The 17,689-nt window shown below is 45.6% G+C and overlaps 8 protein-coding genes across 8 annotated transcripts; 3 read left to right on the top strand and 5 right to left on the bottom strand.

The window, feature by feature from the left end:
* The first annotated feature begins 60 nt into the window (after positions 1 to 60).
* V1513DRAFT_441274 (WD40-repeat-containing domain protein) lies at positions 61 to 2,347 on the top strand. The gene is made up of 4 exons (XM_066897499.1): positions 61 to 722; positions 771 to 1,138; positions 1,190 to 1,277; positions 1,329 to 2,347. Exons 1-4 carry the CDS (start codon positions 164 to 166, stop codon positions 2,036 to 2,038), a joined length of 1,725 nt encoding a protein of 574 aa, XP_066754700.1. The 5' UTR covers positions 61 to 163; the 3' UTR covers positions 2,039 to 2,347.
* V1513DRAFT_441271 (ATP synthase alpha/beta family, nucleotide-binding domain-containing protein) lies at positions 2,121 to 4,624 on the bottom strand. Its single transcript, XM_066897498.1, has 5 exons — positions 4,580 to 4,624; positions 4,462 to 4,528; positions 4,314 to 4,384; positions 4,114 to 4,198; positions 2,121 to 4,054 (listed from the first exon to the last, which is right to left on the bottom strand). The coding sequence occupies exons 1-5, from the start codon at positions 4,580 to 4,582 to the stop codon at positions 2,433 to 2,435; spliced, it is 1,848 nt and encodes a 615-aa protein (XP_066754699.1). The 5' UTR covers positions 4,583 to 4,624; the 3' UTR covers positions 2,121 to 2,432.
* A 292-nt stretch (positions 4,625 to 4,916) lies between these two features.
* V1513DRAFT_397350 (uncharacterized protein) lies at positions 4,917 to 7,663 on the top strand. Its single transcript, XM_066895408.1, has 3 exons — positions 4,917 to 5,044; positions 5,174 to 5,290; positions 5,354 to 7,663. The coding sequence occupies exons 1-3, from the start codon at positions 5,016 to 5,018 to the stop codon at positions 7,314 to 7,316; spliced, it is 2,109 nt and encodes a 702-aa protein (XP_066754698.1). The 5' UTR covers positions 4,917 to 5,015; the 3' UTR covers positions 7,317 to 7,663.
* Positions 7,521 to 9,526, bottom strand: V1513DRAFT_441267 (uncharacterized protein). Its single transcript, XM_066897497.1, has 4 exons — positions 9,219 to 9,526; positions 8,848 to 9,135; positions 8,664 to 8,797; positions 7,521 to 8,611 (listed from the first exon to the last, which is right to left on the bottom strand). Exons 1-4 carry the CDS (start codon positions 9,271 to 9,273, stop codon positions 7,808 to 7,810), a joined length of 1,281 nt encoding a protein of 426 aa, XP_066754697.1. The 5' UTR covers positions 9,274 to 9,526; the 3' UTR covers positions 7,521 to 7,807.
* Positions 9,527 to 10,453: 927 nt separating this feature from the next.
* V1513DRAFT_376668 (WD40-repeat-containing domain protein) lies at positions 10,454 to 11,576 on the bottom strand (the record flags this gene model as incomplete). Its single annotated transcript, XM_066894933.1, has 3 exons — positions 10,454 to 10,936; positions 10,992 to 11,168; positions 11,223 to 11,576. 3 exons carry the CDS (start codon positions 11,574 to 11,576, stop codon positions 10,454 to 10,456), a joined length of 1,014 nt encoding a protein of 337 aa, XP_066754696.1.
* Positions 11,577 to 11,787: 211 nt separating this feature from the next.
* On the top strand, positions 11,788 to 13,837 carry V1513DRAFT_441259 (uncharacterized protein). Its single transcript, XM_066897496.1, has 4 exons — positions 11,788 to 12,101; positions 12,179 to 12,234; positions 12,315 to 12,415; positions 12,476 to 13,837. Exons 1-4 carry the CDS (start codon positions 12,065 to 12,067, stop codon positions 13,740 to 13,742), a joined length of 1,461 nt encoding a protein of 486 aa, XP_066754695.1. The 5' UTR covers positions 11,788 to 12,064; the 3' UTR covers positions 13,743 to 13,837.
* V1513DRAFT_441254 (clathrin adaptor complex small chain-domain-containing protein) lies at positions 13,731 to 15,184 on the bottom strand. Its single transcript, XM_066897495.1, has 4 exons — positions 14,882 to 15,184; positions 14,689 to 14,819; positions 14,465 to 14,631; positions 13,731 to 14,152 (listed from the first exon to the last, which is right to left on the bottom strand). Exons 1-4 carry the CDS (start codon positions 15,042 to 15,044, stop codon positions 13,990 to 13,992), a joined length of 624 nt encoding a protein of 207 aa, XP_066754694.1. The 5' UTR covers positions 15,045 to 15,184; the 3' UTR covers positions 13,731 to 13,989.
* Positions 15,185 to 15,193: 9 nt separating this feature from the next.
* Positions 15,194 to 17,456, bottom strand: V1513DRAFT_313315 (fatty acid desaturase-domain-containing protein). The gene is made up of 5 exons (XM_066894666.1): positions 16,783 to 17,456; positions 16,449 to 16,727; positions 16,073 to 16,396; positions 15,898 to 16,022; positions 15,194 to 15,840 (listed from the first exon to the last, which is right to left on the bottom strand). The coding sequence occupies exons 1-5, from the start codon at positions 17,137 to 17,139 to the stop codon at positions 15,564 to 15,566; spliced, it is 1,362 nt and encodes a 453-aa protein (XP_066754693.1). The 5' UTR covers positions 17,140 to 17,456; the 3' UTR covers positions 15,194 to 15,563.
* Between the last annotated feature and the right edge of the window lie 233 nt (positions 17,457 to 17,689).

Genomic DNA, 17,689 nt, shown 5'->3' with positions numbered 1-17,689 from the left:
TGTGCTTTGGGCTGCTCAAAGTTTACGGGCTTGCAGTTGGCTCGGCAACCAATTATTAGTAGTAAACATCACGTCCACAAAGTTGGAGGAATTGAACAACACTGGAACAATTCTACACATTTGCTACCACTAAACGGTAGTATTTAGCTAGAATTTACTCGCAATGATTATGGAGTTTTCGGAATTAGTAGCGGCGTCCAGGGAATGCGGCAAGCTATGCCAAGCGATCGCCTCATACGACGGCAAATTCATCGCGACAGTGTCGAAATCCACAGCTCTAGCAGCAAATGCGGTTTCACAGCAGTACAAACTTGTTATCAGGTCATCACGGTCGTTGATGATAAAGAAGCAGCTTCAGCTACCACCCGGATTTATTCCAAAAATGGTCAAATGGTATAAGCCTGCGGCTCTTCGACTGTCTGATGAGCCACTTGATTATGAGATCCATCGAATATTTGCTGCCAATGATGAAGGCGAAGTTCGAATTTGGGACTTGGATGGAATGTTTGATGTTGCATCCAACGGCATCGACGATTTGAAATCGGTCGTCGTAGTTCGGCAGATCAATTGGGGCTCCAATGTTCCCATCAAGAACGTTGAGTGGGGCAGATCACCGGATGAAATTTTAGTGTTCTCTGACTATCAAGTATCAATTGCTATATGGTCATTGGTTGGGCGAGAAAGCGTTGAAATATATCATCCTAAGTATTTTACAGCAAAAGGTTCAGTTTGTTGATATGACGGAGAGGCAAATGGCTAACTATGGACAGGCTTCTCTTTTCAACCAGACACCCGGCATATTACAATACTTACTCGGCCTGTATCAGAAGACATAATTTCTGTTTACGGCGGCCCTTTGTCAGAACTCGAGACGCTGTCGACGTTCGGCTTGCTGGATTTCTATGATGCGAAAGGATTCAAATGGTCACCCGATGGAAGATGGATCGCGGCGTATGACACCATCACAAACTTTCAAGTAGGCATCTATACACCATTAGGTGGCTTATATAGAGTGTTCGCTATGGAGGATATTGGACTTGGTGTGTGCGATATTGAATGGTCACCTGCAGGTAACTTGTTAGCTGTCGCTTCTTGCGACGGCGTAATACGATGCTTGAACACATGGACATTTACGCCGGTAGGCATGGTACATTGTCTGGAGGGTCGTTACGACGCTAATCCGAAACAGACTGTTATATTAAAACATTCAACTTCAATCAACACAAAGGAAAGAATAATCTTCGTTGAGCAGCCGGTCAACGGCAATCACTCTAAATGTTTGTGACTTCCAACTCGGTCCTTATGTCTTGTTTCTAAATTCTCATTAGATCATCGCGTTCAGAGCTATCCTGTTTACCCACCCAAACTACGTTCCAGTCTAACAGATGCGCCACCAAAAACAGGATTCAGTATGGTGAAGTTCAACAACGACGGCACTGTTCTTGCTACCAGATTTGATCTCATACCAACTACTCTATGGATCTGGTCCTTGCGCACAATGACTCCACTCGCAGTGTTAGTACACGTTCGCAAAATAAAATCGGTTGAATGGCATCCTCAAAAGCCTCACCTATTATTGATAGTTTGTGCGAACTCACAGGCTAAGGATGACGAGATATATGACAATTACGATCTGGCTGATGTTGGGACTGAAAACGATTGTTGTACCTACGTCTGGAACGCCGAATGGAGGAATCCGTATGCTCTCAGTGTTCCTCGGGTTGGCACAGCGTTTGCCGGTGTGACTGATGCGACTTGGATCCGCTCAAAAGTGGAGGTTGACGACAGAGCGGACGACCACACACGAGATGAAGACTCGGAACTTGACCTCAGAGCAAAACTTCTCATATGCGACCGTGGCTCGTTCACAGTCGGGTACCTCGACGATGAACAAGAACCAGAGGACGAGGACACAAAAGTTCAGCGACTTATCGACGGCGTTCAGCAGCAGGAGTGGGCAGAACTTACAACAACATCGTATATTGAGGATACGTTCGCCATAGTGGATCAGAGACGGAGGGTCGTCAAAGCCGTGTAAAGCTTGCAAATACGATAAAGATTGAATATTGAAGAATTGTGCCAGGGCCAGTGGATTGTAATTAATGGCATGTTCCATCTGCTGGTGAAAATCATCTATTCGATGTCGATCATATCGGGATCCGCGTACTTCACCCACCTTCCATCCCACGCAATGGGTAACCCGACAGTGCGTCGTACATGCAAAATGATCGACAATCAACTGATCCAAGAGCTGATAGGTCACAAATCTAATGAATTTGAATTGAAATATGATTACAAAATGAAGACAGCAGATACTATACGATTCAATGAGGCATACAAAACAAACGAAAATAATATGACGCGATATATCAAAAATAACCCCTCATTCATTCCCAACTCTTTATTTTCTCCCAATGACTATAAGCTATATTTTACTCCGAAGCAGCCGCGAACTTCTCCTGAATCTCATTGAATAGCTTACCGAACTCGCCCATGATCTCAGTCTCGCCTCTGGAAGGCTCCAAGAACTTCGAGGACGAGAGGTGGTACTTAACGTCACCAGTAGCCTCTCTGAGCTTGTTCCAGTTCGAGCCAGAAGCAACCGCTTTCTGAGCCTCGTCGTGGTAAAGGACGAAACTCTTCATCATGGCAGCGGTCTTCCAGACTGGACAGAACGCATCATACGTGGAGTAGCCGTTCTGCTGCAAGAAGTCCTCCTTAATCAACGTGGCGACATCAAGAGTGATCTTGTCAGAATCAGACAGAGCGGACTTGCCGACCAACTGAACGACCTGCTCCAACTCCTCGGCCTCAGAAATGATCTCCTTGATCTTGTCTCGGAGACCGGGGAACTCAGGGTAGTTGGCCGCGTAAAACTTGTTGAGGACATTGTTGTACTTGGAGTAAGAGAGTGAGGTGTTGACGGACGGGAAGTGCTTTCGCTGGGCGAGCTTCTTATCCAAGCCCCAGAAAACCTGTGTAATACCCAGAGTAGCGGCCGTGACGGGATCGGAGAAATCACCACCAGGGGGAGAGACGGCACCAACCACAGAGACGGAACCCTCACGCTTGGGGTTACCAAGAGCGACAACCTTACCAGCACGCTCATAGAAAGATGCTAGCTTGGCACCCAGGTAAGCAGGGTAACCCTGGTCAGCAGGCATCTCACCGAGACGACCGGAAATCTCACGAAGAGCCTCAGCCCATCGGGAGGAGGAGTCAGCCATCATAGCCACGTTCTTACCCTGGTCACGGAAGTACTCGGACAAAGTGATACCAGTATAGATAGAGGCCTCACGAGCAGCGACAGGCATGTTAGAGGTGTTAGCAACTAGGGTAGTACGCTTCATGATAGGCTCCTTGCGGCCGTCGATCTCAATGGATAACTCGGGGAAATCCATAAGTACTTCAGCCATCTCATTGCCACGCTCACCACATCCGACGTAAATAATGATATCGGAGTTAGAGTACTTGGAGAGTGACTGAGAAATGACAGTCTTGCCACAGCCGAAAGCACCAGGGATGCAAGTGGTGCCTCCCTGGACGACAGGGAAAAGAGCATCAAGAACACGTTGACCGGTCAAGAGAGGATAGTCGGCAGTGAGCTTCTCAGACACAGGTCTGGGAACACGGACAGGCCACGAGTGGAACATGGAGTACTTAGACACCTTGCCCTCGAACTCAACTTCAAGCACAGTGTCGTTAAGGGTATAGTTACCAGCTTCGGCAATGTTAACAATGGTTCCACGAGCACGCGGGGGAAGGATGATCTTGTGGTCGGTGAGAAGTGAGTTCTCGTAGACGGAAGCGAAAATGTCGCCGCCAGTAATGTGGTCGCCGACCTTCAAGTTGCCGGGACTAAAAGTATAGGCAATCGATCGGTCAAGAGATGGAGTATCGATACCACGGGGAATGTAGATGGAACCGCTGAGCTCTTGAATAGCCTTCAGTGGACGTTGAATACCATCATAAATAGTCTCCATTAAACCAGGACCCAACTCGACTGACAGTGGCTTTCCGGTACGCAATACGGGATCGCCAACGGTGACACCAGCTACAAGTAAAGATTAACTATGGGTACTGAAGAATAATCATGAAATCATCTTAACTTACCAGTCTCCTCGTAAACCTGGATAGTAGCCTTGTCTCCCTCAATTCGAATAACCTCACCGACCAAGCTCTCATGACCAACCTTGACCTATAAAATTGAAGATATTGAATGAGTATTGTCGCTCAACCGAGACTGCCAAATGGAGTGTCGCGCAATGCTGTAAATCGCTTGCGCAACCTTGTCAATTACCAGAAAGACATACCAATTCGTACATAGCACAGCCAATCATCTGCTCGGCAACAACGACAGGTCCCGAAACTGAGAAAACGGCACCTGCATTTTATATGACATTGGTCAGAAAAGAAAACGCCATGAGAGAACGAAAAACGGTAAGCGCTTGAACTTCTTACCATATTCTCCCTCAGACCCGTCTAGGGACTTTTTTAGCTGCCGCTTAGCGTTTTCGAGAGCACCAGCCTACACCATGTCAATAATCCTTCCAAAGATCTTTCTAATGAATTGTCATACCATTGTATATGTGCAGTAGATGATAAGGGCGCAGATTGATGACACAAGTGTAGGTGGGAGCTTTGTGAACTGCTTCATCTCACCGAAAACTGCATGGGTAAGGGTTGATGCCATTTTGCACACACAGTGAACCGTGCGCATATCGGCCTCTCTCAGCCAATCGATTACAATTTTGTTGCGGTTCTGGCATATTCGTAATTAAATTGGACGCATAAGAACCTTCGACTGATAGCAAAGGGGTGGTCACAAAGATCACATAAATGCACGTGATATTGTCACAATTGACTCACCGTGTACTAAACACTCGAATGACGCGTAACTCCGGGGGGGGGGGGATGAGTGCTCGAGCAAACTAGACGTCAGAGCCAGAGCTTTATCTAGAAATACACCGCAGACCATAAGTTCCATAAGTTCCATCAGCGCTTTCTAAGTCAATATGGGGCATTTCGTGACTCTTGCAACATGGTAAGTCGTTAATGTACTAAAGTTGCAGCTTGTCCTGTCTTCAGCTCCACAGACTCGCTTAACGACATTCTCTTACCCGCTTCGCATTGTTGAATAATAGGATTATTCTAACGCCATTGCCGCTCGTAGCGCCCTTAATCAATGGGCCCTCGATTTCGAGGGGAATCTCGAACGAATTGTATCTTCTATTGTCCAAGCCAAAGCTCAAGGTGCTTCTCTTCGAGTGGGTCCGGAGTTAGAAATCACGTATGTTATTGTAGTATAATAATGTAAATACGTCTTTCCGCTAATTCGCTTATCATCCTGCAGCGGATATGGTTGTCTTGATCACTTCCTAGAGGGTGACATCTATTTGCATTCGTGGGAAATGTACGCGAAATTGCTTCAGCATGAAGATTGCCAGGATATTCTACTCGATGTTGGAATGCCAGTAATCCACAAAAATGTCAGATACAATTGTCGCATGATCTCTTACAGCAACCGGATTCTTTTCATTCGCCCGAAGTTGTGGCTTGCCAATGACGGGAATTATCGCGAAATGAGGTATTTCACTCCGTGGATGCGTCCACGCCACGTTGAGAAGTATGCACTTCCCCGAATAATCACGGAGATCACAGGCCAGACTGAAGTCGACTTTGGAGATGCAGTGCTCGCCACTCAAGACTGCGTTGTAGGAGCAGAGACATGTGAAGAGTTATTCACTCCCGACGCGCCGCATATTGATATGTCGCTTGATGGAATCGAGATTTTTACCAATTCGTCAGGATCACATCACCAGTTGCGTAAGCTTGATCTACGATTAAATCTGATCACAGAGGCAACAGCAAAATGTGGCGGTATCTACTTATATGCCAATCAGAGAGGATGCGACGGTGACAGGCTATACTATGATGGATGTCCGCTGATTGTGGTGAACGGTAATGTTGTTGGCCAAGGATCACAGTTCGCATTGACAGACGTGGAAGTTGTCACTGCGACAGTTGATCTTGAAGACGTGAGATCATACCGCTCATTGATGTCGCACGGTCTACAGAGTAGGACAACAGCTTCATATCACCGTGTCCATGCTAATTTCGCGCTGTCGAAATCTGGATCATTATTCGATCCGACAATTGTTCCCACGGTAGCACGACCGATAAAATATCATTCGCCTGAAGAAGAGATCGCGTTAGGTCCTGCTTGCTGGCTGTGGGATTACCTACGCAGGTCTAAATCAGCAGGATTTTTTTTGCCTTTGTCTGGAGGAATTGATTCGTGTTCCACTGCAGTTATCGTGCACTCAATGTGTCGTATGGTGGTCAAGGCGTGCGATGAAGACGATATGGCTGTGATTCACGATGCCCGGCGAGCAGTTGGGCTGACAGCTGCCGACGACTATATTCCCACCGATCCCGTCGAATTTGCTAGCAGAATCTTCCATACGAGCTATATGGGCACTGAAAATTCATCTTTCGACACCCGTAAGCGTGCTACCCGTCTTGCAAGCGAGATTGGGTCATATCATGTTGATTTGAACATGGACACGGCGGTGTCGGCCATCCGTGATATTTTTGTTGTTGTTACCGGCAAGAAGCCTTTATTCCGCGTTCATGGCGGTTCAGATACGGAAAATCTCGCTCTGCAAAATATTCAAGCACGTCTGCGAATGGTTCTCGCGTACCTGTTCGCGCAGTTATTACCTTGGGTTAGAGGAAGGTCAGGAGGCTTGCTCGTGTTAGGATCAGCGAACGTGGACGAGTGTCTACGGGGATACCTCACAAAGTACGATTGCTCATCTGCAGATATTAATCCGATAGGCGGCATATCGAAAACGGACTTGAAGCGATTTATAGCGTATGCGCGCGACCAGTTCAACATGCCAATTTTGCAGTCCTTCCTGGACGCTACTCCCACTGCGGAACTCGAACCGATTACAGAAACATACGTGCAGTCCGACGAGGCGGATATGGGTATGACGTATGAAGAACTCTCGATTTTTGGCCGCCTCCGCAAGGTCGACAAATGTGGACCTTACAGCATGTTCATCAAGTTATACCACGAATGGACGCCTCGGTTGACCGCGGAACAGATCGCATCAAAAGTCAAGCATTTCTTCTTCTATTATGCCATTAATAGACATAAGATGACAGTCATTACACCGAGCTACCATGCCGAATCTTATTCACCTGATGATAATCGTTTCGACTTACGACCGTTCTTGATTCCAAATCAGAGATATAGCTGGGCGGCGAAGAAGATAGACGAGGTTGTTGCCGTTCTGAATAAAAATTAGACAGTGACAACGTGACAATACAGGCGGCGTGCGTGAGATAAAATGTATTTGGCGGAGTAGTGGATATCAATTGATCTGACCTTATGATCCGTGTTCGAGGATCCAAGGAGTAAGGTGACAACGATATAGCATTTTTGTGGTGTTAGCACCTTGGTGGCGCACTTTGTGCTACAGTTTTGCATGCCAACTGGCTTCCTCGTAGAGGTTTGTAGTCGAATTCCTTTGATTGATACATTTGTCCATCTGACTTTGAAGGCATACCATAGTTTAAGAAAAACAATAAGAGAAACACAGCATGAACTACCAACATAGTATACACTCAAGTCGAACCTGCGCTTTAACACAACTGTCAAATCTGGCGAGTCTATCGCAAGCTAATAGTTTTATTTCAAATCCGCCTCCGGCAAATCCAATAACTTTTTCAGTTCCAACTCAAAACAACCCAAAACATTAGCACAAACCCAAAAATGTTACAATGCAGACCAAGAACATTAGACGACATCCGAATGAGGGCGCTTCTTTCCCTCCAAATCTTTCAAGCGTCCATTTGAAGTACTTGAAAAATCGACTTTACCATTATCGCCATTGCTGTTGTTGTCGGGGTGCGTCGAAACGTACTCACGCCTAGCTCTCACTCCCTCCGATAGTTTCTTTAGAACATCAACGGTTGTATCCCACGAGATGCATCCGTCAGTAATACTCTGTCCATATATGAAAGGTTTGCCCTGTTCCTTCAAACAGCTGTCTTGCTTACCAGCCACCAAGAAGGATTCGATCATCACGCCCATGATTCCCCTTTGCCCCCTACCCAACTGTTCGCAAATTGCATCAACAACCTTCGGTTGATTATTGTAATCTTTATTCGAGTTCCCATGAGAGCAGTCGATCATGATTCTAGCCAAGTGTCTCGCCGGATCATCAGGTCGTGTAACCTCAGATATTTCCTCTTGCTCACGAAGCTTCTTTTGTATGAACCCAACCTTCATCAGCTTCTCCTTGGCATTCATGACGCTAGTGGAATCGAAATTTGTACCGCCCTTGCCTCCTCGCAAAATTATGAAAGTGTCCGAGTTTCCTTCAGTTCCAACGATGGCGACAATACCTGGCTTGGTAACTGAAAGAAAATGATGTGGGTTGGCAGATGCTCCCATCGCGTCGATGGCGACGTCGACAGTGCCGTCTGTGCCGTTCTTGAAACCAACTGGGAACGAAAGACCAGATGCAAGTTCACGGTGAAGCTGAGACTCGGTTGTACGAGCGCCAATTGCACCAACAGAGAAAAGATCTGCAAGGAACTGCGTGTGTATTAGCATATATTGAAATATCATAACTAGTTCATCAACGTACCTGAGGAGAAATTGTATCCAACATTTCACCGGCGATTGGCAGCTTCTCAGTCAGTCTAACGAACAAACTCCGGGCAATTCGGAGACCCTTGTTAATATTGAAAGTTCCATCAATATCGGGGTCGTTAATTAGACCTACAATACAGTGAGCTACCTTAATAATTTTTGAATCGTGAAGTACATACCCTTCCATCCGACTGTTGTCCTTGGCTTCTCCAAGTAGGCGCGCATGACAATCAAAAGATCTTCGCTAAATTCTTCTGCCAGAGGCTGCAACCTGTCACAGTATTCCAGAGCAGCATTCGGATCATGGATCGAGCACGGCCCAATGACCACTAGCAATCTGTCGTCTACGCCTTCGATAATTTTAACAGTCTCTTCACGACCTCTGAGAACAATTTTCTTGGACTTTTCTGATTGAGGAATATCAGACTGAAGTAGATCAGGAGCTGTAATAGGGTCATATCCGCGAACTAGATGTAGTAGCAATAAGTTAGATCGGAGATTTTAGCACAGACGTGCAGCCAAAAAGTAAATATCAAAAGCAAAAACGTACTTCTCCAATCTTCTGAACGCTGCTTATCGCCCAAATGAGGATTTTCCATATACATCTAAGCTATCGTTAACTTTGTCGGCGACAAATGATTAGTAGCCCGAATCTCAATGAAGACAGTGTGAACAGCTATGCCACGCCACCGTCAGGAGCATTTATTTTCCGGGCCGTATCAAAATAACAAACCGGCATCTTGTAGGTAATATTGTCCTAGCTCGAATATAACAAAATACGGTTAGTAAGACGACAAGGAAAGAGAAGAGAACCGCAGATATTGTAGCTCGGGAGGAAAATGAGTAATTTGCGATGGTGCCCCACGAAAGTTGCTCCGAGCGCTAGCATTTTTCCTTTCGCCGGACGCGGCAAAAGTATTTCCGGTGAGTCGTTGTGGCGTGGCTGTGACTAAGGTTAGGGCTCCTGCAAATCCCATCAACGAAACCACATGTCACGCGCGATTTTTTATTGTAGATCCTCTTTTGCACCAATGGCTGAAGACTTGTACAAACAGGCAAAAGAAGTCTATATACCTGCTTCTCCGGCAATCAGGCAGTTATAAGTTGCGTCTCATAGGACTACCTGGCTATTATTAAGTTGCACACGTGCGGTCTATATATTTGGTTCTGTAGATTATATGTCCACGTACACAAACAATTGCAAAACATAGAAGCCAAGCTACAGCAACAAAGTACGATCCATTTAACCAAAATGCAAAATAAATCCAGCAATAATTATATCAATCTCTTAGCTTGTCTAAATGACTCCATCGCTTGCGGCGGAATCTTTCCCACCTTCTCTCTTCGTATGCGCCGTTTCGCGACCTTCTCCTCCTCGCTTGAAAGTGTTCTCTTCATCTGATGCAACGCAATCGCACCGTCTGCGTTAACCGAACAAAATTCCTTACCGTTCGCGGTAACATCAATCGATGCAAGATTGAGTACTGATGCACTCTGACGATAAGACTTCACTCCTTCGGTGCTCTCGCCAACAACGGAATCGTTGGGATCTTCAAGAATAGTGAAAAGAGCGCGTCGTCTGCAAGTTGACTCCACAGAGTCGGAAGCAATAAGCGTCGCATCATCACGCCTCTCCAAAGCCGAAAAGTACTTCTCCTTGGACCTGCTAGGATCATACGCGAATTTAGAGCTGGTAATGTCCCAGATGTTTATATTCTGATCGTGCGATCCAGACATCAGTTCGTTGGGATTAGTTGCGGACCATTCGAGCTATAAGTACGTTAGTTAAACATTAACCATGTCCATATGGAGGTACGAACTCACAGCATTGATAATATCTGAATGTCCGTACAACTCCGCGAAGGGCTGCGCCGCTCGTATATCCCAGATCCGAATCTTACTATCCTCATGTGCGGACGCAACCCAGTTGGAGTTATATGGTGACCACTTGACCGCCGTTGATTCTGAGTGATTCGCAATTTTCGGCCTTAAAAGCCCCCGCGATTTCGTCCGGACGTCAAGTAGTGCAATACCAAACGCACCATTGAGAGCAAGGATGCCATCACGGAACGGTGAGACATGGAAGCCACTGATTGAAGCTACCCGTTGCGACATCATCGGCCTATCGTTTCGCGTTACATCCCAAAGATATAGCGACTCGCCGTATAGAGTCGCCAATGAAGAGTCTGGAACACAGGTCCAAACAGCACTTGTAAATTCCAAATGAGAAATTCGAGAAATTGGACTGGCAGATGTCCGTAGAGGATCCTACATTAAGCAATTAGCAATGAGAGTCAACAATGAAATAAACCTGATTCGTTACAGCATGATTAAATCTCTTCAGAACTCTAGCAGGAAAAGGACTGGCTGAGTCTGGAAGACTGACGAGGTGAACAACACCATTTCGATGACCAGAAGCTATGACTGTGTCGGAATTGAAGCGACCTAGTGGCGCCCATGATAGACTATATATATTGGGAAGAGAAACGGTTTGTCGGTGCTATCATTATCGTCAGTTTTTGTACAGAATCTCAAAAGACAGGGAGGGACCTACATAAAACTGTGACCCTCCTGGGGATACCGTCATCTCGTAGATAAACAGATTCTTCTCGTGTCCGCCACTACCAACTGCGATAAGCGGCAAACTCTGGTGACTTGAAATACAAGTCAAATGTCGAGACGGATCGGGGACCTGCCATTGTTCTGTTGCTAATTGCGGTTTTAGGTTCTCTAATGATGGCGGTTTAACCAGCTCTCGAATCCACGCTTCATCCTTCCGATTGATCTCCGGTAGCTTTCTATTGTATTCTGCATTACGGCGCCGCAGCGCGTTGTGTCGTTCAAGTTGCGCCTGCGGCTGATGACCCAAGATGTCGTCAGCAGGCCGAAGAGCAAGTAGTGGCTCCATATCGCCGGGTGAACCAAATCTTGTGGAGAGGATTGAGAATGTTGAATGATTCTGTGAAGGGCTGAGGATGGAAGCCGGGCGGAGTTATAATCGATCCCCATCGTTCTGACAGCGGAGGATCGCAGGGTGTAGATTAAGTGCCTCCTTCCCATAATGCGGTAACCAGCCCAGCCTTCTCGTCGATCATTGGAGCAATGGATCCCACGCGAATCCCACGTTGAGCGAGTAAAGTGAGAAATTGATGAAGTAGAATCCAGCATCGCGCGGCTCAAAGTGTTGGCGCATCGAGAAGGCAATGTGGCTGGACTGCTGCCAACTTAAGTTAAACGGTGGCGCGGCTTGAACATCAACGTGGCTAGTGTAATTCCCATTTGTTGCCAGTCACTCACATCAGCCGACGGAGTTGGAATTGCCTGCCAGCCATCATCGCATTTCTGGCACCGATCGCGATTCACCCGCTTCAGCACGTACACTTTCGATCACACAATATGTCAATACTAGAGAGTCAACGGTATGCGCTAGAAGGTACGTCATCTTTTAGTTTCCCCACTTGTTGCATCTCGCTTCAATCACTTCGAGTCGCTAACGCCAACTTTCTATAGATCTCGATAGACTTGAGAAAGCTATTGCAGACCGCTTCCTAGACACTCCCAGAACTGTGAGCTTACTCTTTTTTGTCTGATCGTTGTTCGCGCGGTGTGCTGATTAGTGAATTGGCTGTAAGCTAACTGTATGTAGCACCGTGACAGAATTTCACAAGAGCATGAGATAGTGTCTTTCCTGGACCGCATACAGCATCAAAGTAAATTTTTGATAGACAGTTTCGAGGATGCACATGCGTATGTATATTGATTTGTTGTTCAAGAAGAGGGCCATGTGGCGCTGACATAGCGTTTCAGAGGACGAGCGCACGAGATTGCAAACGTTCAAGGCGGAGAAATATCTCAGTTTGATGAGTTCTACAAACAGTTGAAGAGCATTAAAGATTTCCATCGGCGGTATCCAAACGAACCTGTCGAAAATCTCGAAGAGAATTACAGAAAGAAGAGACGTACCGATGATGATTCTCCGGATTTAGACACGATCGATACAATGTTTACAGGTGAGGAGGGTCTCGGAAAATATTTCGACTTGATCGCTTTCCATGAACGGTATCTCAACTTGCGAGGAGTAACCCATGTGCCATATGTCCAGTACCTTGATATCTTTGACAAATTCGAGCAAATGTCGCGCACTCCAAAGGACGATAAATATTTCAAATACTTGACAGACTTGTCTGGATACCTTGAGGGGTTCTTAAAGCGCACCCAGCCACTCAATGATCCTGAAGGTATGATTGCAAAAATTGAGGAGAATTTTAAAGACGAATGGGAGAACAAGTTGAAGCAGAATGGTGGAACTGCGGAGAACTACAAGCGAAGCGATCCAAATGCTGACAGTTTTTATTGCGACGATTGCGAGAAAATGTTTGAGAAGCAGACGGTTTATGATGGCCATCTGTCTGGAAAGAAGCATAAGAAGAATGTGGAGCTGAAAGAGAAAGCTGTGGTGAACGGAACCTCTTCACTTGCGGCAGATTTGAAGGCACAGGCGATCGCTCTACGAGAATATGAAATTAAAAGCCTAGTGGAGATCTTGGAAAAAGTTCGCGAAGAGACTAAAATTAATGTTGAGCGGAAATCTGCATTGACCCTTCGAGAACGACAATTGGAGATGGAAGCGTTAGAGCGCGAGGAGTTCGGCGGGGCCGAAGATGATGGAGAGGGCGACCAAGAAGATGATGGAAAAATATATAACCCGTTGAAGTTGCCAATAGGATGGGACGGAAAGCCAATTCCATTTTGGTTATGGAAATTACATGGTCTCGGTGTCGAACATCCATGTGAGATTTGCGGCAATTTTGTATATATGGGAAGAAAAGCGTTTGACAAGCATTTCATGGAAGCCAGACATGTCCATGGATTGAGGTGTCTAGGTATTCAGAATTCCGCGTTATTCAGAGAGATCACAAGTATTCAGGATGCTTTGGCTTTGTGGGAGAAGATAAAGAAGGAACGAAGAGCACAAGAGAGCATGCGTGAGCAAGCAGTGGAGGTGGAGGACGACGAAGGAAATGTCATGAGCGAGAAAGTCTACAATGATCTAAAAAAGCAGGGCTTATTGTGATACATGTATCGTGTACTTCATAAACATTGTAATTTTGTGTATTATAGATACGTATCATTTATATTCTAAATCTTCGAAGTAATGCCACAACATTAGATCTAGGTTCAAATTTCCCTGACTAATTGCCGTTGTTCATGTTAATATCCACCAATTGCGAATCCGTCAAAATAAATGTCGGTCGATTCTGTCTCGACATTGCTTCCCCAAAAATCGTACCGATTGTCGCACATCAAATTTCAATCGATTCCTAACTGTAGTACTCTCCCCGGCTGCTGGCCACCCTGCTTCCCGAAGATCGACCACGTCCACTCGAAAACGAAGTTGACAACGAACCTGACGCCGGAGCTGGCGACGACGCGGAACCATCATAGGACGTAAGACCCGGAAGTTGGCTGATATATGGCATCAATCTTGATTTAATTGAAATTGCAACCGACGGCGACGGAGCCGTGGCATTTTGCACGAAATCTCATCAGTATGTGGCTCAAAAGTATCAAAGCAAAGAAAAGAAAGACAAAAATGGGCCGCATTAGGAATTGTCTTCAAAGACGTCTGGATCTATGAAGCAGTAGGGCAAACACGCTAAATTATGATACACAATAAAAGCCCGATTACTTACATTGATGCAATGCGCCTAGTACAAACTAAAACATCATATACACATTCCGAACCCATGAAACAAAGAAGTAGAATAGCAATTAAAAAAAAGCTAAATTCCTAACCTACTAAACTTCTCCTCATCGCCCTCGGCCTCCTCCAGAGCGTCTTGTTGCGAAATTCGTCGCAGCACGTCCCGTTTCGATGATTCTTGCAGCTCGCCTGCCAGTAATAGCTCATCAAGAATGTAGTATGCCTTTTGAAAGTTGAAAATGATATCAAGCTCGCAAACCTGCAGATATATATGTTAGTCTTTTGTCATGGAGACAATACTTGTGGTTGCGCGTACATTGCCATAGTACCGATCCATCTGCTCTACATATCGGTGGATGATTTCCAACGTGATCAGCTCATTATCGGTAGAATCTACACCTGCAATAAAAAATAACGATGCATATCGTCGGTAAACAACCTTGCTCTCTACACAGACACTAAATTAGTTACACTGTTCAAGATGAATTCCTGCCGATTAGCTAACTAACCCTTATATTCCAGGAAGTTGCACATCTTTGTTCGTCGGCCCAATACTAATGTCGAGACATCCTTTACGATTTTCGACTTCTCCTTCAACGAAAGTGTGAGAAACCATTTCGCAAGCCGGACCTTGCCTTGCCGTGACAGGAGGATGACGTATTGGACAGCCATATTATGCTAGATGCACTAGCCTCACCCAGTTGAGGTTCTTAACGGTTAACAACCAATTAATCGGAATGAAACGTGAACAATCAGCCAATTGGATGAAGTGTGCCGAGAATGATGTGCACATACATAGATACGGCGGTAGGTATCAATCGCCCGACATTGAGCGGTTGTGGAAATTGCCCTAACCCCGAGCATCAACCGCGGCATCTATTTTGGTATCGGTGGCATAACCAAATTTTCCAGTTTCCATTCCCCATTTTCAATCATCTATATACATGTTGAAGTCTTGCCAAGGGTAAACAAAATCAGCTTTGATTTGTCATAGGTGAAGATATTCCTGATTCATAACATTCAAAATCGAAATCAGCCCAATACTAATTCTATTAATCACCTTTCCCTCACTTTTATCTGGTGAATAATATCTATCTGGTAACATTAACATGCTGCCCCCCCGTCCCAAGAGCGGGCAGGGAAAGTCATATGAATCGCAATAAATTAAAAAAAATTTCTAATGTGTAGCATCTACTCAGATCTTTTCGCTCGAAGGCTCTTCTCTATGTCTTCATCGCCATTGTCCTCATCCCGGACAGTCTTTGCCGCGTCCAGATTCTTCGCCTTGGCTATCGGTTGGATACTGCCGCTAGACCCACCACGCTTTACTCTACACCAGAGCGACACTTTGTCATCAAGCACGAAGTCCCAAATAACCTTCGTCCAGCTCGTGTGATATGGTAGCGGCTCATAAAATTCGCGTGCGATTTGGGTCAGTAGCGGCAAACGAGTCCATGGAATGAAAGGACTTTTAATTTGTTAGCCGACAATACACAGATAGAGGTAGCAAAATCTGGACACATACAAATCATGATGCTCATTGTGCAGGCCAACGTTGTATGTGAACAAATTCAAGACTCCGTAGTAGCTGTATGTCTCTGGTGGAGGAATATCAGAGTTAATGGGAGTCCGGTCAATATTCATAACGTACTGGCAGGTTAGAATCAAAGGACCTGAATACGCAACAATGTTGTACATACATGTTCAGCAATGAAGTGACCGGCGCAAGGATGCAGACTACCGGCCAAGAAGCTACTCGTTATGAAGTATAGTAGGGCCCTCATACCCCACGCCTTAACAATAATATAATCGACAACCAATTGGACAATCACATTAAGCAGATGAATATATGTGAACGGCAATTTCATCACAAACATTGGTCGGATAGCGTAGAAAAAGATTTGGAAGGTAGCAAAGAAGGCTTTGCCGGCAACATTCTGTAAAACAATGGCCTCCATCGTGGTTGGCAGGTCAGTATCGAGAGACGCGTGGCCTAAGTGTTTGTGGTGGATAAGATGATATGGCTACATAGACGTTAGTGTTTTGCTAAAGCTGCAACGACGTTGGACTAGCTACCCTGAAGCTCGCACTATATGGAATTCCAATAGGAAGATTGACAAATATTGAAAATAATCGATTGTGGAGGGGCTTTTTGAATCCCAGATTATGACTAAGTTCGTGAATGCATAGAAAGACATTCTGATTCGCGGTAGCGCCAATAACGTAAGATGTAAGAAGGAACTTCAGCGAGAAAATGGGAGAATTGCGGAGGAAGTAAGCTGTCAAAAATTGAAGAGCCACGACGCCGGATATAACGTACTTCGTCAAGGGCTCATAACCACACAACTTTGTAACCTGGCAAGAAACGTTAATAAGTGATATGCGGAATGATACAGATGTGGAGACTTGCCTCAGGATGAGCCTTCAAGATCTGCATTCGCCTTGTCCGATGCGGCTCTTCTTGGTAAGTCCATAGAAATTCTGACCGCTTAGATAGCTCATCTTGATAAATTGGCTCTGGGCTGTTAGTCTTCGATGAGGTTTCAGAAGCCGACAGTACTGAGGACGGACTACTGTCAGGAAAAGACTCTGATGACGACTCATCTTCTGCTGAACTAGATTTGTCGGTCGAAGTATCTCCTAATATATCTGACGAGTCGGATTTGTGCAAGGGAGAATAATTTTGTGGCTTGATAGGTAAATAGAATGGCCCTGTAGTGTATGAACTGAAGGCCTCATCTTTGTTCCGTAGTATCTTGGAGTACATTGTGAATATACTACAAGCTCTCTAATGAAGGGTTCCCTGAATACCCGTCACAACTCAATTCATAAGCCTCAGCGACAATTTGAAGCTAATCCGTCGTAGGTAAGTCTCAAAAAAAAACAATGGCGATAGGAGACGAAAGAGGGACTGTGGTCCGAGGAGCGCGTTTTCAAAGCTGTCTGGGCCGCGCTATCGTCCGCCGCGTCGCGGCCTTGTGCAAATCTAGACTTCGAATGGCAGCACCAAACCTATGGCTGCGTTAGCCCCTGAGCTGTGGCTGTGCGACTGACTGAATGTTGTGAATCTTGAATACTGCCGCCATGGCAACCGATGATAAGCTCTAGCCCTCGCATCTCGTAATTTAAGATAATCTATTATGCATGTAATTGTAGTGGTCTGTTGAATTATGTCGGATATTCTGCATATATCTTACGGACGGTGCTGCGATTACCTGTATAGATTTGTCCAGCGATCCCCCTACTTTAAGCACGCGACAGAATATCGGCTACTATTATTAATCGTTGCTGTTGTCGTGAGACTCCAGTTGCAGTAC

Source organism: Lipomyces chichibuensis (genome assembly GCF_038497645.1).
Source record: "Lipomyces chichibuensis strain CBS 12929 unplaced genomic scaffold V1513scaffold_8, whole genome shotgun sequence".
In the NCBI taxonomy this organism is placed as follows: domain Eukaryota; kingdom Fungi; phylum Ascomycota; class Lipomycetes; order Lipomycetales; family Lipomycetaceae; genus Lipomyces; species Lipomyces chichibuensis.
The sequence above is the reverse complement of the archived record's forward strand: the minus strand, read 5'-3'. Positions and strand labels throughout refer to the sequence as shown.